General features: G+C 42.0%; 1 protein-coding gene across 1 annotated transcript; it reads left to right on the top strand.

The window, feature by feature from the left end:
• Nucleotides 1-623: 623 nt before the first annotated feature.
• On the top strand, nucleotides 624-23973 carry LOC126812455 (neurogenic locus notch homolog protein 1). The gene is made up of 9 exons (XM_056098408.1): nucleotides 624-639; nucleotides 4878-4967; nucleotides 7977-10901; nucleotides 18868-19034; nucleotides 19716-19890; nucleotides 21444-21560; nucleotides 21941-21984; nucleotides 22785-22938; nucleotides 23789-23973. The coding sequence occupies exons 1-9, from the start codon at nucleotides 624-626 to the stop codon at nucleotides 23971-23973; spliced, it is 3873 nt and encodes a 1290-aa protein (XP_055954383.1).
• The last annotated feature ends 1323 nt before the right edge of the window (nucleotides 23974-25296 follow it).

The following is a 25296-nucleotide window of genomic DNA, read 5'->3' as shown; positions in this document are numbered from 1 at the left end:
TCACGGCCGATATGGATTTAAACAAGACCTAGAAGTCCATCTACTTTATTCTTTGAGAATCGATCTCTGCCCTAAATGGCTGCCATATCCAAAAAATAGTATACTGTTTTGTAATACGTTTCTACCCCGTTTCACATCTGTCATACACACAAAGACTAAAGAAACCCTTTCAATTTGATTAAATGGAAGTAGACTAAGTGTTTTTGTCTAAAATCGACGATTTAGGACCTTAAAATGTCGGTTAACTAGCTTAGTGTCTGTTCTCAAGAGGAGCTGAAATGAAATGAAATGAAATGAAATGGGGTTTAACGTCCTACTGTTCATTAGCGGCGCTACGGCCTACTCTTATATCGAATTACAACTGTCAAGGGATCTTTTACGTGCACGCCAATGTGTACACGGGACCTCGGTTTTTCGTCCCATCCGAACGACTAGACAGCTGTCCTTGTCAGGCCCTCCGTCCTGCATCACTGACAAGGGGAAACCACGCCGGAAAATCGGGATGAACTTTCTCGGCCAATGCAGGGATCGAACACCCGACCTCTAGGCTAGACAGACAGCCTAAGCTTGGTATGAGAAACACTGAAACTTTCTACTTCTTTCAATATTTTTATCAGATGATTATGACGTGTGGTTCAAGTTGGTCGGAATGTTTAAAAAAAATGTGATAGGCCAAGAAATGGGGATAAAATTAGTAGTCTTAATCCTGGTCAAAGTATAAATATGGTTATCTCCCTTCCATTAACACAGAGTTTAAGACCGCACACGATCTAATTTTCTTTTATTTAGAACCCGAACATTTAGTCCAAAAATTATTCAAACCGACCGACTCAAGTCATGCATGGTTATTTTTACTTAAAGTAGCTAAGTCTCTAATTGAACATTGAAAACACAAATTATTTGTCAATTTAAATCAACATTGATGCTGTGATCTTACCGGAACATTTTGCCATTGGTACACGAATCGTGTACCATAATGCGTTTCAGTCCCAGTTCTAGCAAGAGACTCTAGGAACGAGGCTAGACATATGACACCAAACCAAACGGCGTTTGTAGACTGGAATAACCAGGCGCTAGAAATTTGCATTCGATTGAGACTGCGGGCATATTTCGCGGAACATAACTGATTTGAAATTAGAGTAAAAACGGAAACCATTGAATGTAAATCAGTTTATATACATTCATATTATAGTATTATATCAGTTGCGACCCACTTGTGTCAATTTCTAGGTCCCAAATGTTAGCGATTTAGCTCCTTTAATATTTACGTTGGTCTGTTGATCAAGGATCATAAAATATAAATTAAAATATTTTCAGCAATAAGCATCACCAAAGGCAACATGCTTAACAACAATACTGTAAGTTGGTATAAAGCTGAAGAAAGAGAAAACCCAATAAGCCGACACAAAAGGCAAGCAACAAGTGAGTAAATCACTCATATAGGGATGAACTGAGAAGTATGGTAGCCTAGACGGGACCCTTAATAACTTACATACTCTATTCTCACGTAGTCGTGGCCTTTTTAATCTTGAATTAAAATCTTTTGTATTGAATTTGTAAGACTTTCCTTTGACGTTTTTAATGGTTTGTATTCTCTGGAGGTTTGCGGTCAGGTTTTCCTAATTTTCTGTCGCCCGGGGGAAGACAACAAACCGGGAACCCCCTAGTGTGAGGGTCCCTAGTCCGTCCCTGTGGAAAGGTTGCCTATATTTTGGAATCTGTTCACCGCTTGCAATAACCGTATTGATTACCTGTGTTACGCGTGCAGTGAATAGGCGTAAGAGTCCAGGTGAGCTTTTAGTGGCGAACAGAATCTGAAATAGCTTCAAAATATTTATGGATGGGCTCGTTCTCTTATGGTCATGAATAATTGTTATTTTTTCCCCAAACATTAATTTACGACAACACCATATTCTGGTACAGTAGAATATATATCCAGCAGCCTTCCCAAAGTTTGTTATTCATGGGGGGGGGGGGGGGGGGTCCAGAGGGGTGGGGGCCGGGGCTTGGGATGTTGGGGGGGGGGGGTCCAAACCTCACTCTGCTCAGCTGCATAAAAATAGATTGTAAAACAACACTTTATGAGAAAAGTGTAAAGGTCCTGTGCTTTATAGTTCATCATCAGATGGTCGGATGGAATTGACAATCAAAACGCGAACTAATGATATAGACATGTGATATAACAATGCTTTGCATCAATGAAATTGAATCACAGTGTGATCCTATTAATTCATTATAAAAGTTGACATCAAACAGTGTGTTGAATTTCTCTCTTTAAAAAGCCCAATGTGTATGTATGCCTACGTAATTAAGAGAGGATGGTGGACTGCCAAATTTCCTAACCTGGCTAACCCCCTCCTGCACAAATTCCTGGATCCGCGCCCTGTTATTGTTGTTATTATGGCAATGATAGACTGTTCTTTTTCCCCAAACCGTTGATTTACGAAAAAAACCTTATTCCTGTACGTGCAAATTGTTAGTAGACCCATTCCTAAAATTAATCGATGTCCTAATTTATTTATATTTACTTATGATTAAAACTCTGAGAAGCTTCTACCCGTTCTCCTAAGTCGTTTTATTTATTAATATGTTTAATTGTATTTTTCAGACCCTTGTAACACCGCCCCATGTAAAAACGGTGCCACGTGTACGTGGATTGCTGGTGAAGATTTTACTTGTACCTGTAATATTCATTATACAGGAAAACTTTGTGATAGGGGTTAGTAGTCAACAGGTTTCTATTACCTCATTCCAACAGGTTTCTATTACCCCATTCCAACAGGTTTCTATTACCCCATTCCAACAGGTCTCTATTACCCCATTCCAACAGGTGTTGCCAAGATGTTTCTGTTACCTCATTGTCACAGGTTTGACTATTGATGACGTTGTCAACATGTTTCTATAACCTCATTCCAACAGATTTGACTCGTTTTGACGTTGTCAACATGTTACTAGTACCTCAGATCCAACAGGTTTGACTATTAATGACGTTGTCAACATGTTTCTATTACCTCATTCCAACAGGTTTGATTCATTTTGACGTTGTCAACATGTTTCTATTAGGCCATTCCAACAGGTTTGACCATAGAAATATATAAATAGACTATTTATATATTTCTATGGGTTTGACTATTGATGACGTTGTCAAGATGTTTCTGTTACCTTATTGCAGCAGGTTTGACTATTAATGACGTTGCCAAGACGTTTATATTACCCCATTCCAACAGGTTTGACTCTTTTGACGTTGTCAACATGTTTATATTATCTCATTCCAACAGGTTTAACTATTTTATGACGTTGTCAAGACGTTTCTATTACCTCCCTTATGGGTTAGGTCTAAATATCAAAGTCACCTGCAGATTTCGCCAAGGTCACGAGATGTGAACATTGCTAGCGCTAACCTTAACGATGGACCTAGCCCCAATCCTTACCCAACCCTAACCTACAATCTCGTGACCTAATCTTATATTTACATCTCAGCGAGCTTGACGAAATTGAGCTGGCCATAAATTAATACATTTAGCCCTGTTGTCCCTTAGCATTTTTTTTAGCTTAAAATATAACCTTCCAAAAGAAATGCCCGAGAGAATTTTCTGACAATAAATATCATGTATCTCCAATAATTTCGTTTCGTTTAGTGTTTCTGATTTTTTACACTATAACCCAAAACAAAAATAAACTTTTATTTGATTAGGTATAGATGAATGTGCTAGTTTACCATGGTATATGTATTGATAATGTTGGTTTTATTTCATCAGGTATAGATGAATGTGCTAGTTCACCGTGTGAGAATGGTATTTGTATTGATAATGTTGGTTTCTTTGAATGTCGATGTCTTGTTGGCTACACGGGAAATCTCTGTGAAACGGGTAAGTTAAGTTTATATACATGAACTCCGTGTGAAACGGGTAAGTCAACATAAGAAACTCGGTGTGAAACGGGTAAGTTTATATACATGAACTCAGTGTGAAACGGGTAAGTCAACATAAGAAACTCGGTGTCAAACAGAAATTAGTTATAGATGTTTGTGGCTCATAAATCTATCCATCGAACATACTGAGTGTTACGGACAATTGCTAAAAAATGCCCCCCCCCCCTTTTATCGCACACGATGGAAACTGTTAGCCGAACATTCATGAAAAAATTGTTCCAATCCTTATGTTCGTCGTCTGCCGGCTCAAAAAATAAATAATCAAAAAAAAATTTCCGAAAAAATGTTCGTGAAATCGAACTTGTTAAATATTTGAAACTCGCAGTTCGTCGTCTGCATTGAAGCCTAACATTTGAATGTCATGTGATATTTATGCGATCGCTGATTGGTGCTGCGTGGAAAAACACTGTTCCGCGAATGTTGGGCTAGAAACGCAGACGATGAAATGAGTTCCTCCAAATATCGATCATACGAAAACATAAACCAAAATATTGTACGGGTGCAGTCATTTCATTGGCTGAGGGGTAAAATCCTTTAGAATCCTTGGGATTTAAATATTTTAGGACTATATGAATATAGGCCATGGCGCCCTTTAAATATTTAGGACTATATGAATATAGGCCCTGATACATCCTTGGGATTTAAATATTTTAGAACTACGTGAATATAGCCATTGGGATTTAAATATTTTAGTACTATAAGCATATAGGCCCTGGTACCCTGGTACCCTGTAGAATCCTTGGGATTTAAATAGTTTAGTACTATATGCATATAGGCCCTGGTACCCTTTAAAATCCTTGGAATTTAAATATTTTAGGACTGTGTGATTATAGGTCCAGGTACCCTTTAAAATTTAAATATTATCTCTTACCCAATAAAAGGGCTGAGTTTTTGTAAATATAGGAGTATATTTAAATCATCTGTGTTGTTTTGTGTTTTTTATCAGATATTGATGAATGTGCTAGTTCACCATGTGAAAATAACTCTACCTGTATTCAGACAACACCAGGTGCCTATGCCTGTACCTGTGGTGTAGGTATCACAGGTAGAAGGTGTGAGATAGATATTGATGAATGTATATTCTACAGTCCATGTTTTAATGGTGGGGAGTGTGTTCAGGGTACACCTGGGAATTATACCTGTAATTGTCTCCCAGGTTACACAGGTAGGTTCCATCCATAGCTTTTTCGATTTTTTTGATGAGTGTGGGTTTGAGGGTGTGTGGGTGAGGGTGTGAGGGTGGGGTGGGTTGGGTGTAGATGGTTGAGGGTGTGTCTGGGTGTGTGTATGTAGGTGTGGGTGAGGGTAGGTGTGGGTGGGTGAGGGAGTATTGTCCTATCCTCTTTTATTTTAATGTCATCAAAAACTACAGACCCCTTGGATTGGAGAGAGAGAGAGAGACAGAGAGAGAGAGAGAGAGAAATGGGGTTTAACGTCCACTCGACATCAGCTAGGTCATTTCTGGACAAACAGATGGTTCATTTAATTTCAGTAATTCGATGGGCGTAGTGGGTGTTTAGCAGTGGGGGGGGGGGGCACGAGGTTGGACAGACGCCCCTACTCCTTGTCACGTACAAGCGGGAAATCGAAACCTCGTCACTTGACTCAATGACAGCCTTTAAAATTTAACGCACACGCGTAAAACTATTCGGCCATCCAACCTCCGTTAAATAAAATGATAGGGTGGCCCATGTGCTCTACAGAAATAAAGTCCACCGCTGATAGTTCGAGACTACCACTGAAGCGTACACATTCGCCGTGCCGAGACCAACTTTCTGACAATATGATACTATAAATAGCCATGGCACGTGCAATTCTCTACAAATCTATCAACTATTACAGCCGTAAAAAATTTATTGTTGACGATTTTGAATAGCAGTGAAATTAAGCTTCTTGGTTATTACAGCAGATTTAGAAATTACGTTCGTTTCATTTTTTAAATCGCTTTATCATTAACTGTACCGTTAAGAGCGGCATCTTTTGGTTTAGTACAAATAATATCTCTGAATCACTCGGATTAGACAGGAACATGATACTTGCAGTAGTTTCATTTTACTTTTACAAGGTTCTTAAATCGATTGTTGAGCTACCTAACGTGCTTATTTCTAAATTCAATTTCTTGTTCTAGCTTTCTGTTATGTTTCGTAAAAAAGTAGTCTTGATTATCCCGACCTGTCAATCAGACGTAGAATGGTCGATAGACTGGTTAAGCGGGACTAATTTCAAAACAAGGGCACGTAACCTATCTTTTACTCAAAAGTGTCTGGATGTAATGGACGACACTTGGAACCAGTTTTCAGTCTATTATTTATAGATGATTAATGGTCATAGCTTATTAAGTACAACATGATCGTTTATTTAGTGACTATAATTGTGTGAAACTGATTTGAGGCTTGGCATATATATAAATATTGTGGCGTAATTGTCGAGATATAAGTAGATATATGGAGATATTTATTTATGGTGGGTCACCCTAAAAATGATATGTCTGTTTGTCTGTCTGTCTGTTCGGGGTTGGCGGCTACACTAGGTCTGCCCCGAGTCTGAAATTTGGTGTATAGAGGTAGCTCGGACCGGGGAGTAACATAGGCCAGGTGGCGTTAGTCTACCATTTCCGGTTTCGGGGTTATGACCCCCGAGCGAAGCCGGGCATTCTTCTAGTGCTAGAAAAATCTTATTGAAACGTTGCCGTGTAATAAACAATAGTAATTGTTATTTGAGTGCGGGTATAGCTATTAAATTGTTTATTTTAATCATCAGGACAGGACTGTGAAGAGGAGATAAACCCGTGTAGTCCTAATCCTTGTGTTAATGGAGGTTCGTGTGTAGCAGGTGACGGTGGTAATTTTGATTGCAACTGTACTCTAGGATTTAGAGGTACACTTTGCGAGGAAGAGTTCGATATTTGTGCCGTGTTACAACCATGTGAGAATGGCGCCACCTGTCGACAAAATCAACCAGGTATTTAATTTTATCTTTTACCCGATCGAGTCCGCGTCTGAAATGAGACAAATTAAGCCTGGAACACCATATAATTAATTAGCTAATGCAGCTGCCGTTAGGGGCCACGGTGGCTAAGTGAATAAGACGCTGGCGCGCTAGCCCGGAGGTCGCGGATTCGATCCCGGTGTTGGCAGAGAAAGTTCATCGGAATTTTCCGGCGTGGTTTTCGTCTCATCAGTGGTGCAGGACGGAGGGCTGTCTAAGCGTTCGGACGGGGCGAAATACCGAGGTCTCGTGTACGCATTGGCGTGCACGTAAAAGGTCACTTGGCAGTTGGAATTCGATATGAAAGTAGGCGCGTAGCGCCGCTGTCCAGGCAAAATTTCCTTCATAGCACACTTTATGACACATGCCCGTCAGAGTCGAACAGTAGTACGCTAAACCCCATTTCATTTCATTTCATTGCAGCTGCCGAGTTTAAAAACTCTGGGACTAAGATCCACATACTGTTGCCCTAATATGTTAATTTTTGTTTGAATGTATAAAAACAGCATAATCGTTCAAATGTGGATACAAGTATTAAAATTGGCACAAATACTCCCTGAGGACTATTATTTTGAAAAAGTTCATTAGCCACACGAAAATCTAAAATGGCGGCCATTTTCAAGATGGTTGACATTCAGACAATGAAATATCTGATAGACTTCCAGACTTACAGATTTAGGCGACAACATAATACGTCCACAGGAAAATCTATGTGAAAGAAAAGCCGAAAACACACGGACACACATGGGCATTTTTGTGCTTGTATCCAGATTTGAAAGCTTTGAAAGATTTGAAAGCTGCCCCACCATTATCCTGTAGGATAGATGATACTATTTGGTCATTTTCTCTTCATTCCTCAGGAGTAACAAACTTTGAGCTCATCTGTGTTAGGACCGGGAACTTTTTGTGAAGTAAGATCATATACTTTAAGTATTGCACATTTCTCGGTTTTGTTGCACAGTTTTTTAATTTTAATTTCTCCCTTAACGGTTTAACGGTAGGACGTTAAACCCCATTTCTCTTATTCATTGACAGTTTAACGTTTGTTTTTTTTTAGGTTTATACGAATGTAGTTGTGCCGTCGGATTTACTGGGACGATCTGTGATAGTGATATTGACGAATGTCTAAACAATCCTTGTACTAATGGTGGAACGTGCTCTAACAGTGAAACTCCTGGAGAGTTTATCTGCCAGTGTCCGCAGGGGTTTACCGGGACGATCTGTGATACGGATGTAGACGAATGTTCCAGCGATCCGTGCAATAATGGTGGAACGTGCATTAACAGTGACATACCCGGTGATTTTGTTTGTCAATGTCCTGCGGGGTTTAATGGAACGATCTGTGAAAATGATATTGATGAATGCGCTAGCAACCCATGCACTAATGGCGGATCGTGCACCAACAGTAACATCCCGGGTGAGTTCCTTTGCCAGTGTCTGCAGGGGTTTACTGGGGCAATATGTGATGCTGATATTGACGAATGCGCCATCAATCCTTGCAATAACGGTGGAACATGTACCAACAGCGACATCCCGGGCGAATTCATCTGCCAGTGTTCGCGGGGGTTTACTGGGGTGACCTGTGATACTGATGTTGACGAATGCACCAGCAGCCCTTGTACTAATGGTGGAACGTGCTCCAACAGTGAAAATCCTGGTGAGTTCATCTGCCAGTGTCCACAGGGGTTTACTGGGGCAATTTGTGATACTGATGTAGACGAATGTGCCAGCGATCCATGCAATAATGGTGGAACGTGCATTAACAGTGATATACCCGGTGAGTTTGTTTGTCAGTGTCCTGCTGGGTTTAATGGAACGATCTGTGAAAATGATATTGATGAATGCGCTAGCAACCCATGCACTAATGGCGGATCGTGCACCAACAGTAACATCCCGGGTGAATTCCTTTGCCAGTGTCTGGAGGGGTTTACTGGGGCAATATGTGATGCTGATATTGACGAATGCGCCATCAATCCTTGCAATAACGGTGGAACATGTTCAAACAGCAACAACCCTGGTGAGTTCATTTGTCAATGTCCGCCGGGGTTTACTGGAGCGATATGTGATACTGAAATAAACGAATGCGCTAGCAACCCTTGCACTAATGGTGGAACCTGTACCAACAGCGACATCCCGGACGAATTCATCTGCCAGTGTTCGCTTGGGTTTACTGGGGTGACCTGTGATACTGATGTTGACGAATGCGCCAGTAGCCCTTGTACTAATGGTGGAACGTGCTCCAACAGTGAAAATCCTGGTGAGTTCATCTGCCAGTGTCCACAGGGGTTTACTGGGGCAATTTGTGATACTGATGTAGACGAATGTGCCAGCGATCCATGCAGTAATGGTGGAACGTGTATTAACAGTGATATACCCGGTAGGTTTGTTTGTCAGTGCCCTGTGGGGTTTAATGGAACCATCTGTGACAATGACATTGACGAATGCGCCAGCAACCCTTGCAATAATGGCGGATCCTGCACCAACAGTAACATTTCAGGCGAGTTTGTTTGTGAGTGTCCCAAAGGATTTAATGGAACAATCTGTGAAAATGATATTGACGAATGTGCTAGCAGCCCTTGCAATAACGGTGGAACATGTTCCAACAGTAACATCCCTGGAGAGTTCATTTGTCAGTGTCCGCTGGGGTTTACTGGCACCGTGTGTGAATCTGATGTAGACGAGTGCGCCAGCAACCCTTGTAACAACGGTGGTACATGTTCTAACAGCAACAACCCCGGAGAGTTCATTTGCCAATGTCCACGAGGATTTAGTGGTACAGTGTGTGATACTGACATTGATGAATGTGCTAGCAACCCTTGCAATAACGGCGGGACATGTTCTAACAGCAACATCCCTGGTGAGTTCCTTTGTCAGTGTTCAAGGGGATTTACGGGCATAAGTTGCGATACTAATATTGACGAATGCGCTAGCAACCCATGTGGTAATGGCGGAACCTGTCGCGACAGTAACGATCCCGGTCAGTTCATTTGTCAGTGCCCACGAGGTTTCACTGGAACAGTTTGTGATGTTGATGTGGATGAATGCGCCAGCAACCCTTGTAATAATGATGGAACTTGCAGCAACAGTAACGTCCCCGGTGAGTTCATTTGTCAGTGCCCACGAGGTTTCACTGGAACAGTTTGTGATGTTGATGTGGACGAATGTGCTAGCAACCCCTGTAATAATGGTGGAACTTGCAGCAACAGTAACATCCCTGATGCGTTTTTCTGTTTTTGTGCAGTGGGATTCTCTGGAAGAACATGTGGAATAGACATTGATGAATGCGCAAATAACCCTTGTATTAATGGTGGAACGTGCATTGAAAATGAGATCCCGGGTGGGTTCAGTTGTCAATGTGCACCGGGATTTACTGGGGTAACTTGTCAAGGTGATAAAGATGAATGCGCCGAAGACCCATGCAATAATGGAGGAAACTGCACAAATAGTAACATCCCGGGTGAGTTCTTATGTCAGTGTTCACAAGGATTTACTGGGCCTACCTGTGACGAAGATATTGACGAATGTATTAGTAACCCCTGTATCAACGGCGGAACTTGCACTAACAGTAACACCCCGGGTGAGTTTATTTGTGAATGTCCCCGAGGTTTCACTGGAACAGTTTGTGATGTTGATGTGAATGAATGCGCCAGCAACCCCTGTAGCAATGGCGCAACTTGCATCAACAGTAACATCCCCGGTGAGTTCCTGTGCCTTTGTCCACAGGGGTTTACTGGGACAATCTGTGATACTGATGTGGACGAATGCGCTAGCAACCCCTGCAATAATGGCGGATCGTGCACCAACAGCGACATTCCAGGTGCGTTTATTTGTCTATGCCCCGTGGGATTCACAGGGACAATCTGTGATACTGATGTGGACGAATGTGCTAGCAACCCTTGCAATAACGGCGGGACCTGCTCCAACAGTAACAGCCCTGGAGAGTTCATTTGTCAGTGTCCAGCAGGGTTTACTGGAGCCGTATGTAATACTGACGTAGACGAATGCGAGAGCAATCCGTGCACTAATGGTGGATCCTGCACCAACAGTAACATTCCTGGTGAGTTCCTGTGTCTTTGCCCACTGGGATTTACTGGGACAATCTGTGATACAGATGTGGACGAATGTGCTAGCAGCCCTTGCAATAACGGCGGGACATGTTCTAACAGCAACATCCCAGGTGAGTTCCTTTGTCAGTGTTCCAGGGGATTTACGGGGATAAGTTGCGATACTGATATTGACGAATGCGCTAGTAGTCCCTGTGATAATGGCGGAACCTGCCGCGACAGTATCATCCCTGGTGAGTTCATTTGTCAGTGCCCACGAGGTTTCACTGGAACAGTTTGTGATGTTGATGTAGACGAATGCGTCAGCAACCCCTGTACTAATGGTGGGACTTGCAGCAATAGTAACGTCCCCGGCGAGTTTATATGCGTCTGTGCACTGGGATTCTCTGGTGGAATATGTGAAATAGATATTAATGAATGCGCGAATAACCCTTGTATTAATGGTGGAACGTGTATTGAAAGTGAGATCCCTGGTGGGTTCAGCTGTCAATGTGCACCAGGATTTACTGGGGTAACTTGTCAAGGTGATAAAGATGAATGCGCTGAAGAGCCATGCAACAATGGAGGAAACTGCACAAACAGTAACATTCCGGGTGAGTTCTTATGTCAGTGTTCACAAGGATTTACTGGACCTACCTGTGACGAAGATATTGACGAATGTATTAGTAACCCCTGTAGTAATGGCGGAACATGTACTAACAGTAACACTCCTGATAAGTTTATTTGTCAGTGTCCCCGAGGGTTTACTGGTACAGTTTGTGATGTTGATGTGGATGAATGCTCCAGCAATCCCTGTAGCAATGGCGGAACTTGCAACAACAGTAACATCCCCGGTGAGTTCCTGTGCCTTTGTCCACAGGGTTTTACTGGGACAATCTGTGATACTGATGTGGACGAATGCGCTAGCAACCCCTGCAATAATGGCGGATCGTGCACCAACAGTGACATTCCAGGTGCGTTTATTTGTCTATGCCCCGTGGGATTTACAGGGACAATATGTGATACTGATGTGGACGAATGTGCTAGCAACCCTTGCAATAATGGCGGGACCTGCACCAACAGTGATACCCCTGGAGAGTTCATTTGTCAGTGTCCGACAGGGTTTACTGGAACTGTATGTAATACTGACGTAGACGAGTGCGCCAGCAATCCGTGCACTAATGGTGGATCCTGCACCAACAGTAATATTCCTGGTGGGTTCGTGTGTCTTTGCCCATTGGGTTTTACAGGGACAATCTGTGATATTGATATTGACGAATGTGCTAGCAACCCTTGCAATAACGGCGGGACATGTTCTAACAGCAACATCCCTGGTGAGTTCCTTTGTCAGTGTTCCAGAGGATTTACGGGGATAAGTTGTGATATTGATATTGACGAATGCGCTAGCAGCCCCTGTGATAATGGCGGAACCTGTCGCGACAGTAACATCCCTGGTGAGTTTATTTGTCAGTGCCCACGAGGTTTCACTGGAACAGTTTGTGATGTTGATGTGGACGAATGCGTCAGCAACCCCTGCACTAATGGTGGGACTTGCAGCAATAGTAACGTCCCCGGTGAGTTTATATGCGTCTGTGCACTGGGATTCTCTGGTGGTATATGTGAAATAGACATTAATGAATGCGCGAATAACCCTTGTATTAATGGTGGAACGTGCATTGAAAGTGAGATCCCTGGTGGGTTCAGCTGTCAATGTGCACCAGGATTTACTGGGGTGACGTGTCAAGGTGATAAAGATGAATGTGCCGAAGAACCGTGCAACAATGGAGGAAACTGTACAAATAGTAACATTCCGGGTGAGTTCTTTTGCCAGTGTCCAAGGGGATTTACTGGACTTACCTGTGACGAAGATATTGACGAATGCGCTAGCAACCCTTGCAGAAATGGTGGGACCTGCTTAAACAGCGAAATACCCGGAGAGTTTAAGTGCACGTGTATTGTGGGGTTTACTGGGTCGAGCTGTCAAACTGATATTGACGAATGTGCTAGCAATCCTTGCAGTAATGGTGGAACTTGCGCCAACAGTGGTACTCCTGGTGGGTTTGTTTGTCTGTGTGCATTAGGGTTTACTGGGGCAATATGTGATGCGGATGTAGACGAGTGTGCTAGCAGTCCATGTGGTAATGGTGGAACATGCCTCAACAGTAACGCACCTGGAGAGTTCATTTGTCAGTGTCCGCTGGGTTTTACTGGGATAATCTGTGGTACAGATATTGATGAATGCACTAGCAGCCCATGCAGTAATGGTGGGACTTGCACAAACAGCAACATCCCTGGTGAGGTCCTTTGTCAGTGTCCACCGGGGTTTACTGGAGCAGTATGTGACAGTGATGTAGACGAATGCGCTAGCAACCCTTGTGATAATGGTGGAACTTGCACCAACAGCGACATCCCGGGAGAGTTTGTTTGCCAGTGTGCACTGGGATATACTGGGGCAAGATGTGATAGTGATATTAATGGGTGTGACAGTAACCCTTGTATCAATGGCGGAACGTGCATTCAAATTGACGTCCCTGGTGGATTCATTTGTCAATGTGCTCCAGGATTTACAGGGGTAACTTGTCAAGGGGATACAGATGAATGCGCAGATGAACCTTGCAGCAATGGAGGGTCATGTACCAACAGTAACATCCCAGGGGAGTTCATTTGTCAGTGTTTACAAGGTTTTACTGGGATGACATGTGAAGACGATATAGACGAATGTGCTAGCAATCCTTGCAATAATGGCGGGTCTTGTACGAACAGTAACATACCTGGGGAATTCTTTTGTCAGTGTTCAATAGGTTTTACTGGGACGAATTGCGATACTGATGTCGACGAATGTGCTATTAACCCGTGTAGTAATGGCGGATCTTGTACGAATAGTAACACGCCCGGTGAATTCATTTGTCAGTGTCTACAGGGGTTTACTGGGACAGTCTGTGATACAGATATTGACGAATGTGCTAGCAATCCCTGTAGAAATGATGGGACTTGTCGTAACAGTAACAATCCTGGTGAATTCATTTGTCAGTGTCCACGAGGTTTTACTGGGACTATCTGTGATATTGACGTTGACGAATGCGTCAGTAACCCTTGTAGTAATGGTGGAACATGCACCAACAGCAACATTCCTGGAGAGTTTATTTGCGTATGCGTGCTAGGATTTACTGGGCCAACATGCGACACAGATATTAATGAATGTGAGTCTGACCCTTGTATTAATGGTGGAACGTGTATCGAAAGGGTTACTCCTGGTGGATTTTCTTGTCAATGTGCTCCAGGATTTACTGGAGTAACTTGTCAAGGTGATAAGGATGAATGCGCAGATGAACCTTGCAGCAATGGAGGGTCATGTACCAACAGTAACATCCCCGGTGAGTTCATTTGTCAGTGTGTACAAGGTTTCACTGGGCTGACATGTGAAGATGATATTGACGAATGTGCTAGCAACCCTTGCAATAATGGCGGGTCTTGTACGAACAGTAACATACCTGGGGAATTCTTTTGTCAGTGTTCACTAGGTTTTACTGGGACGACTTGCGATACTGATGTCGACGAATGTGCTATTAACCCGTGTAGTAATGGCGGATCTTGTACGAATAGTAACACGCCCGGTGAATTCATTTGTCAGTGTCTACAGGGGTTTACTGGGACAGTCTGTGATACAGATATTGACGAATGTGCTAGCAATCCCTGTAGAAATGGTGGGACTTGTCGTAACAGTAACAATCCTGGTGAATTCATTTGTCAGTGTCCACGAGGTTTTACTGGGACTATCTGTGATATTGACGTTGACGAATGCGTCACTAACCCTTGTAGTAATGGTGGAACATGCACCAACAGCAACATTCCTGGAGAGTTTATTTGCGTATGCGTGCTAGGATTTACTGGGCCAACATGCGACACAGATATTAATGAATGTGAGTCTGACCCTTGTATTAATGGTGGAACGTGTATCGAAAGGGTTACTCCTGGTGGATTTTTTTGTCAATGTGCTCCAGGATTTACTGGAGTAACTTGTCAAGGTGATAAGGATGAATGCGCAGATGAACCTTGCAGCAATGGAGGGTCATGTACCAACAGTAACATCCCTGGTGAGTTCATTTGTCAGTGTGTACAAGGTTTCACTGGGCTAACATGTGAAGATGATATTGACGAATGTGCTAGCAATCCTTGCAATAATGGTGGATCTTGTACGAACAGTAACATACCTGGGGAATTCTTTTGTCAGTGTGCACTAGGTTTTACTGGGACGACTTGTGATACTGATGTCGACGAATGTGCTATTAACCCGTGTAGTAATGGCGGATCTTGTACGAATAGTAACACGCCTGGTGAATTCATTTGTCAGTGTCTACAGGGGTTTACTGGGACAGTCTGTGATACAGATATAGATGAATGTGCTAGCAACCCTTGCACTAATGGCGGATCTTGTACGAACAGCAACAATCCTGGTGAATTTATTTGTCAGTGTCTCCGAGGTTTTACTGGTGGTACTTGTGACACCGATGTAGACGAATGCGCTAGCAACCCGTGCAATAATGGTGGAACATGCACCAACAGTAACATCCCTGGGGATTTTATCTGTCAGTGTGTACTAGGATTTACTGGGACCCAATGCGATACTGACATAAATGAATGCGAGTCTAACCCATGTATAAATGGTGGAACGTGCATCGAAAAAGATACCCCTGGTGGTGGATTCAATTGTCTGTGTTCCCCGGGTTTCACTGGAGTAACCTGTGGAGGAGATACCGATGAATGTGCCGAGAACCCATGCAACAATGGAGGAAATTGTATTAACAGTAATATTCCTGGGGAGTTCATTTGTCAGTGCTCACGAGGTTTTACTGGGCTAACTTGCGACAGTGATATTGATGAATGTGCTAGCAACCCATGTGTCAATGCTGGTTCTTGTATCAATGCTAACACGCCTGGTGACTTCATTTGTCAATGTTTGCGCGGATTCACTGGGCTTTATTGTGAAAATGATATTGATGAATGTGCTAGCAATCCGTGCACTAATGGTGGATCATGCTCAAACAGTGTCATCCCTGGTGAGTTCCTTTGTCAGTGTTTGCGCGGTTTCACTGGGCTTTATTGTGAAAATGATATTGATGAATGTGCTAGCAATCCGTGCACTAATGGTGGATCATGCTCGAACAGTGTCATCCCTGGTGAGTTCCTTTGTCAGTGTTTGCGCGGTTTCACTGGGCTATATTGCGAAAATGATATCGACGAATGCACTACGAACCCATGTATTAATGGCGGATCGTGCTCGAACGGCATCATCCCTGGTGAATTTCTTTGCCAATGTCCAAAAGGCTTTACTGGAACAATATGTGATACGGATATAAATGAATGTACAAGCAATCCCTGCCAAAACGATGGGTTTTGCATCAACAGTAACATTCCTGGTGAATTCACTTGTATTTGTGCAGTTGGGTTTACCGGGGCGACATGTTCTACCGATATAAACGAATGTGCCAGCAATCCATGTAGCAACGGGGGAACTTGTACAAACAGCAACACACCCGGTGTTTTCTCTTGTCAGTGTACAACGGGTTTCACTGGGGCAACATGTGGTACCGATATAGATGAATGTATAAGCAATCCCTGCGAAAATGGTGGATTGTGCATCAACAGTAACATTCCTGGTGAATTCAATTGTATCTGTGCAGTTGGGTTTACTGGAGCGGTATGTGCTACTGATATTGACGAATGTGCTAGCAATCCTTGCAATAACGGTGGAACATGCTCTAACAGCAACACCCCGGGAACTTTCCTTTGTCAGTGTACACGCGGTTTTACTGGACTAACATGTGCTACAGATATTGACGAGTGCGCCATCACGCCTTGCAAGAATGGTGGATCGTGCTCGAACAGTGTCAACCCTGGCGAGTTCATTTGTCAGTGTGTATCTGGCTTTACTGGTGAAACATGCCAAAGTGAAATCGACCTCTGTGTAAGCCAACCGTGTGAAAATGGAGCTGAATGTGTACAGAATCAACCCGGAACATACACCTGTATCTGTCCGAAAGGCTTTACTGGTCAAAACTGTCAACAGGATGTAGATGAATGTTTATCACGGCCTTGTAGCAATGGTAAGATAACTCTATTTCATCAGGACTCAGACTGCCATTAAATGCCCATTGACTTCAATGTTAAATGGCTGTAACATCACAGACTGTAGCTTTTTGCTCAACATTCCGTTGGTTCCAATCTTTATAGGCACAATGGGGACGACATTTGGCAATCTGATCATCATAATTTTGTAGGGGGTTGACCGTTTCGATTTTTTTGCTGCGGGGATTTGATGTTGACTGGGGTGAAAATCTCACTTCTGACACAATGATTGCTCTGCAGAAAGACACTTTACACTACTATCCCTCCGCTGTAATATCATCAGTATTACACAAAACTGCTATGAAATTGCAAGTTTTATCCCTTTCTCCAATTCTAGAACAAAAAGTCAACCAAAAAATGCAGGAAGAGGGGGAGAAAAAAATTAAGGGAAAAATTGTCTATTTATAACTCGCATCACTAGTCTGAGTTCTATATGTGGTTACAGATGGCCACAGATCACCAATGCAGATTTCCCCATTGACTTTAATGTTAATTCTCGTCTTTTAATCCGGCTCTAACATTGACCCACATTGTTGTTGGGTAAAACGCTGGTTCCCACAGATGGAGCAACCTCTTGCTCAAAAGCACAGATGAGATTCAACATGGAAAACTTGAGATACACAAACTGGAAGTAGATACCAAAAAAACATACAATTTTCCGCACTACATTGCAACCTAACCAAAATCTTAAAGCTCGTAGCCTTCCGCCTCAAAATCATGAATATTCACCAAAACCTGGCAGAAAATCTATATATTCAAACCCTTTTTTTTCGATTCTACACCAAAAAGTAAACAAAGATCACCATGCAAAAGGGGGAAAAGGGAAAGGGAGAGAAAGACTAAAAATAACGTAGGAATAATTGGTGAGCTGGATCCAAATACCGTCACAACGCATGACAAAATTAATTCTTACAATCTGTTTACACACGACTGTTGTACAAATTATTAATAGTCTTTGCCATCCCACCTTTTGCCTAGCGATTTATGTTGACTATTCATGATTTTGAGGCCTAAAAAGTTTGGTTACGGGAACGTTGAAATGTAGGGTGGACAGTTGCATGTTTACTTATATACTACTTCCAGTTTGTGTATCTCAAGAATTCCATGATGAACCCCAGACCTGCTTTTGAGCACAGGGTTCCCGCCATGTGTTGCTCCATCGGGGCTAGAAAGCGTCCCCCGTGTTTGGTTTTTTATAGGTGGAGTATGTCGACAACCAGGACCAGGTTTATATGAATGTGATTGTGACGTAGGTTTTACTGGTAGTCAGTGCCAAGTAGATATAAATGAATGTGCTGATCAACCATGTCAAAATGGCGCTACTTGTTCACAAGGTAAAATTTGAACTGGTTAACCACGAAATTAACATGACGGTTTGAAATAATTTTAACATCTGTCCGCCATGTTTTTTTGCATTTATCGGCGCTAAGCCACATGTTCAGTGTATCTGCCGTACGGCTGTTGATAAATTCTAAAGGCTAGTGAACATGGACAATAAATTGTCGTTCTTAGATATCATTTACACGGGACATCTATTTTTCATCCCATCCGAACGATTATAGATTGTCCCTTGCCAAGTCCTCTGTCCTAATGAGGCACTAAGTCCATGACGCCGGTTACGATATGTGACGGGGTGACGTCAATATTTCCTGCAAAGGTGGGACCGATTTTGTTAAAATAATACTACAAGAAATAAATACCATTCTGCCTGTATAACTTCGATTCGTAAAACAAATCTATTCACCTGATATACCCAGTGTAATTATTCTATATTTCTAGGTCCGCCTGGTACGTTTATATGTGCATGTGGACGAGGTTATACAGGTCTGTTATGTGAAACTGATATAGAGGAATGTACGTCACAGCCTTGTCTGAATAACGCCACCTGTACAGAACCGAGGCCAGGTAGTTTCTACTGTCAGTGTTCTAACACGTACACCGGACAGGTAAGATATTTATTTGGATCTTCAGAGACGTTGGTTCGCTAACCTGGAGGTCCCTTGTTCGATCCCTGCGTTGACCAAGAATGTTCATCGGGATTTTCCGGCGTGGTTCCTCCTGGCCAGTGGCACAGGGCTGAGAGCCTGACAATAGAACAGCGTCTAGTGGTTTGAATGGTACGAAAACCAAGGTCCCGTGTACAGGTTGGCATGCTCGTAAAAGAACACTAGAACTTTGGAATTCAAAATAAGAGTAGTCCGTAGCGCCGCTGTCCGTACAACGTTTCTGTCATGACGCACTGTATGATATCTCCACAGGGGAGGGGGTGGGGGTTGCCGAATGGTTAACGCGTGCGCGCTGTATCAACTGGCGTGGTTTCGATTCCCCGGTTGTACGTGCCAAGGAGTAGGATCGCCCGTCCAACCTCGTGGGTTTTCCCCTGGTCCTCCCACTGCTAAAGACTCCTACGCGCAATCGAATTATTGAAATAAAATTGAACCATATGTTGTCCCGAAATGACCTAGTTTGTGTCGACTGGACGTAAAACCCCATTTCTCTCTGTCTCCATGACATCTAGACGTCCAATTACCCCAGTTGATGCAGAACAGTGGGACATTAAACCCCATTTCATTTCATTTCATTTCACATTATAGTTATGGACATTTTTTATTTTTTTATTTTTCAAGTTTTGTGAATCGGAGATTAATGCTTGCTTGTCTCAGCCATGTCGCAATCGAGGACGATGTATTTCTCTACCAGGGGTCAGGTACAGGTGCGCATGCGCTGCAGGGTTTACAGGAGCAAACTGCGAGATGGATATAAAAGAATGCAACCCATCACCATGTCTAAATAATGGTACATGTTCTGAACCAAGGCCAGGACAATTTCAATGCACGTGCAGTTATGGTTTTGTTGGTGACCTATGTGAGACAGGTAGGTTGGAATCCATTAGTTGATATGAATAGAAAGGGGCTTGGCTAGGAAATAGCCTCTAGTCGTTCGGATGGATTGTCAAACACATGTGTGTAGAGTAGGCTGTCTGGACGAAATATCCCTTATAGCACATTGCATGACATATGGCATGCCCGTCTTTTGTTTTATTAACTCGTTAATGTTTGCTGTTTTATTAATTTGTCAGATATAATGTTTGACGTTTTATTAATTTATTAGGAATAATGTTTGATATTTTATTAATTTGTTGGGAATAATATTTCACTTTTATTAATTTGTTAGGAATAATGTTAGATATTGATTTGTTAGGAATAATGTTTGGTGTTATATTAATTTGATACGAATAATGTTTGATGTTTTATTAATTTGCTAGGAATAATTTGTGATGTTTATTAATTTGTAAGGAATAATTTTTGATGTTTATTAATTTGTTAGGAATAATGTTTGATGTTTTATTAATTTGTTAAGAATAATGTTTAATGTTTTATTATTTTGTTAGGAATAACGTTTGATGTTTTATTAATTTGTTAGGATTAACCTTTGATGTTTTATCAATTTGCTAGGAATAATTTTTGATTATTAATTTGTTTGATGTTTTATTAATTTGTTAGGAATAATGTTTGATGTTTTATTAATTTGTAGGGAATAATGTTTAATGTTTATTAATTTGTTAGGAATAATGTTTGATGTTTTATTAATTTGTAAGGAATAATTTTTGATGTTTATTAATTTGCTAATGTTTGTTTTTAGATATCGATGAATGTGAAGAGTTTAAACCTTGCTATAATGGCGGAACCTGTCAACAAGGGCCACCCGGTACCTACAAATGCACGTGTGCACCTGGTTACATGGGGTCAAACTGTGTTACAGGTACGATATTCAATTCGATCCCATAATAGGTTATTTCGAAACTACAACAGTGAATTTATTTACATAATAGCTTGGGAAGTGGGAGACTCTAAGAGATATGACAGGTTACCTCGCAACAACATCAAAATCAATCTCAGATCTGAGGCGCACTAGTTTGACAACCCAGTTACATCATACTAATGTGACTGTAGTTTATCTATCTGTTTGTCTGTCTATCTCTTTGTCTGTTCATGATTGGCGGCTGCACCGAGGCTGTTCCGAGGCTGCAATTTGGTGTATAGGACTTGCTCGGACCGGGGAGTAACATGGGCCAGGTGGCGTGTGCGTACCACATACAGTTTCGGAGTTATAGGCACGACCCGTGCAGCGCTAGTGTATGCATATACAAAATTAAGAATACGCCCAGTTAAAAATTGCTAAATATACCTCTCTTATTTCATTCTAATATACTTCCCATCAGGACATGACTGTCTGTCCATAAAAGGCGTCTTCCGTCTTCAGATGCTATAATGTATATATATATATATATTTATGATATTACTAGAAATATATTCATGTTGATATAACTTGAATAAAATGTTTGTATATTTTAGATGTAAACGAGTGTGTACCGAATCCCTGTTTCAATCAGGGGATTTGTACGGAAGGTATTCCTGGTACCTTTAACTGTTCCTGTCCCCCTGGTTACCAAGGTGATACATGTCAATTGGGTATGTACATCTTCTTAACTACCATCTACAACTCAGCTAGGGATTGGTCGATCTGTCACAAATGATAGAAACAATCAATCAATCTGTGTTTTCGGCCAATCAACGAAGACCTTAGAACTTCCCATTCTAGTGACGTGCAGAGGTTTCTTGCTTCTTGATTGTATAATCCTAAAGACTTATGTATATGATCTAGTACTCCGAAAGAAATGTGAGAACAGGGAACATTTTAAATATTAAAAAAACATTGAAATAAACTCTTTATTCAAAATAAGTAGGGCAGCTTCAAAATACCTTAATTTATATCCACTCTTTGATTGAATGCCCCCCCCCCCTCTCTACGCAAATGTCTAATTCCATTATTATGATATACTATGTTTCAGAACAAATTTGTTACAATAAGTGTGAAAATGGCGGAACATGTCAGGTAAGAAAACAGAAATTATATACATGTATGTATTTCAAGGTATACATGGATATAAAAAATGCAATTATCCCAGTTCTATTTCTCATTGACAATATAGCTGAGAATGTGTGTGTGAAATAGATTTATTTGACGTCCGCTTCCACCGCAGACCAGGCCCGTAGCCAGCGGGGGGCAACAATGTCACCCTGAAAAAATGTTTTGCCCCCCCGAAAAAAAAATTGCCGACAATAGCTCTAAAATACCTACTGTAGACTGTGCCGGGTGTGCCCCCCCCCTAAAAACTTCACTGATCCCCCCCCCCCCCCCGCAGCCAGCAAGCTGGCTACGGTCCTGCCGCAGTCTATACAATTGCAACCTGCATTAATAGTATTATAGTAGGCCACGGTATCTCAGTGAGTAAGGCACTGGCTTAGCACACTAAAACATGAGGTCCCGATTTAATCTCTACGTAGGCCGATGAAGTTCTCAGGGATTTTCCAGCGGCGTGGTCTACCCTGGGTAGTGGTGCAGGACGAAGGTTCAGACAAGGGACGACGTCTAGTTGATCGGATGGACGAACACCCTGGGTTCTCTGGGGAAAATTTCCCCCTTAGCACATGGCATCGCCTATGCCCGTCTTCATTATCCCGGTTGGTGCTGAAGAGTAGCACGTTAAACCCCATTTCATTGCGTTTCATAAGTAGATTAGAATCGATTCTATTTGAAAGAACACACTCTTCTGATAAAGGTTCTTCTTGAAGACAAACTGTATTTCATGTTATGTTCATTTGAAGTTTACATTAGTTTATATTGATTTATAGGAAGTGTTAAAGAGTGGTTATTTATGTTATTGTGTGCCTGGATTTACTGGTAGAAACTGTCAGACTAATATCGACGATTGTGCTGGACGGCCTTGTCAACAAGATGGCGTCTGTATAGACGGTATCAATAACTTTACCTGTGCCTGTATGAAAGGTTTGTTATCACATCTTTATAGACCACTCTTCATCACGGGTCGACTGAGAATGAGCCCGGGAGTGTGGTAGGCTCCAGGGCCCCTAAAGACGTTATTGTTCTCAAAGTAGTTTGAGGGTCCATTTGTTTAGTGTTTGTCTTTAATATATAGAAACATCAGGACATATTCTAGAATTCACCATGGTTCGCTCCTGGTGTTGACTGAGACACTTCCTCGAGGTTTACCGGCGTTGTGTCCCCTTATCATTAGCGTAGGGAAGCTGGGACGAGAATCCGAGGTCCCATGTAAACATTTGCGTGCACGTAAAAGACCCCCTGACAGTTGGAATGCCAAATAAGAGTAGTCCGTAGCGCTGCTGTCCGTGCAAAATTTCCCTCATAGCACACTGTTTGGCGTATGCTCAAATTCATTAGCCCAGTTCGGAGCAGAACAGTAGGAAATGAAATGAAATGGAGTTTAACGTCCTACAGTTCTGCTCCTAACCTGGGCTAATGAAGACGGGCATACGCCATACAGTGTGCTATGAGGGAAATTTTGCCCGGACAGCGGCACTACGGCCTACTCTTATATCGAATTCCAACTGCCAAGGGATCTTTTACGTGCACGCCAATGTGTACACGGGACCTCAGTTTTTCGTCCCATCCGAACGACTAGACAGCTTTCCTTGTCAGCCCCTCCGTTCTGCACCACTGACAAGGGAGAACCACGCCGGAAAATCTGGATGAACTTTCTCGGCCAATGCAGGGATCGAACACCCGACCTCCAGGCTAGCGAGCTAGCGTCTTACCCACTTAGCCACGTGATCCCCAGAACAGTAGGACGTTAAACCCTATTTTATGTGGTTTTCAGGTACCATGGGTGAAGTTTGTGAGATTAATTTAGATGACTGCGATCCAAATCCGTGTCAGAATGGTGCTACCTGTATTGACTGGACACATGATTATTATTGCGCATGTCCAAATTCTTGGACGGGTAAATCATGTGGTAGGTATAAAGTTAATCGATTGGATAGATATGTCACGTGGTATGTATAACCATTGCTGATTGGATCAATTGGTACGTTCGCAGTTGGTCGTAATAGATATACAATTTACTGGTTGGGCATGTATGCAACCGGGGGGGGGGGGGGGCTAGTGGTCTAGAGTGTCGCGCTTCGAGCTCTAGCTAGCTGTTTTGGATCCCTAAAATAAGACATCTTGTCTGCGATGGAAGCAGACGTTAAGCACTACGAACAACATGTATGCCACGTGATAGGTAGGCCTATAACCATTGCGGTTCTGGGTATTATTAAGACGAGCCAGGCTTATGAGCTCAGGGGATCTATGGACAGAGTTTTGGCTTTAAGCCGACCTTGCGGATAGTGTTTATAGAATAGACAGTGTTTATAGAATAGACAGTGTTTATAGAATAGACAGTGTTTATTGAATAGACAGTATTTATAGAATAGACAGTGATTATAGAATAGAGAGTATTTATAGAATAGAGAGTGTTTATAGAATAGACAGTGTTTATAGAATAGACAGTATTTATAGAATTATAGAATAGACAGTTTTTATAGAATAAACAGCATTTATAGAATTATAGAATAGACAGTATTTATAGAATTATAGAATAGACAGTATTTATAGAATAGACAGTAATTATAAAATAGACGGTGTTTAAAGTATAGACAGTATTTATAGTATAGACAGTGTTTATAGAATTATAGAATAGACAGTGTTTATATTATAGACAGTATTTATAAAATAGATAGTATTTATAGAATGTTTATAGAATAGATGATGTTTATGCAAATTTAAATATAATCTTGTTATTCTTTTCAACTGTAGATGTGAGTAATGTAGTAGCGATTTATGAATCATGTAACCCGATGCCATGTAGAAATGATGGATTTTGCTGGGAGAATCAAGATGGCCAGTTTAACTGTGACTGTCCGAAAGGTATGTCAGTCTCTACGTCACGTCTTGTCTAATGGTGTATAGGCTAGACTCTGTAAGAGTGTTTTATAATTTGGTAATCGTCATACACGGTTCCAGATTTAACAACACCCTTCCTCCTCAGTTTTCACCAACTTTGTTTAAAACTCACATTCATCGTCCATTAGTCGCGAGGGTGGTGGATTGGTGGGCAGAGGAGGAGACGGCACCAGGCATCTAATCAAAGAGTGATATAAAAATTAACTTCTGATATACTTAATTTGAATGATGAGTTTATTTCATTTGTATATTTAAAAGGTTCATCTTTCTGACATTTCCCAGTACTTGTATCTGGGGACATACAATCAAGGGGTTGGCCCTATACTTGTGTCTGCGGGCATATAATCAAGGAGTTGGTCCTATACTTGAATCTTAGGGACA

Source organism: Patella vulgata, chromosome 2 (assembly GCF_932274485.2).
Source record: "Patella vulgata chromosome 2, xgPatVulg1.2, whole genome shotgun sequence".
Lineage (NCBI taxonomy): Eukaryota > Metazoa > Mollusca > Gastropoda > Patellidae > Patella > Patella vulgata.
This window is presented reverse-complemented; position numbering and strand designations above follow the sequence as displayed.

Excerpts from the sequence above, each read along its gene's own strand:
- LOC126812455 (XM_056098408.1), top strand. Across the intron at positions 10,902-18,867 it reads AGGGTTTACTGGAGCCGTAT|GTCCGCCTGGTACGTTTATA; the intron begins GTAATACTGACG and ends CTATATTTCTAG. Across the intron at positions 21,985-22,784 it reads AAAATGGCGGAACATGTCAG|GAAGTGTTAAAGAGTGGTTA; the intron begins GTAAGAAAACAG and ends ATTGATTTATAG.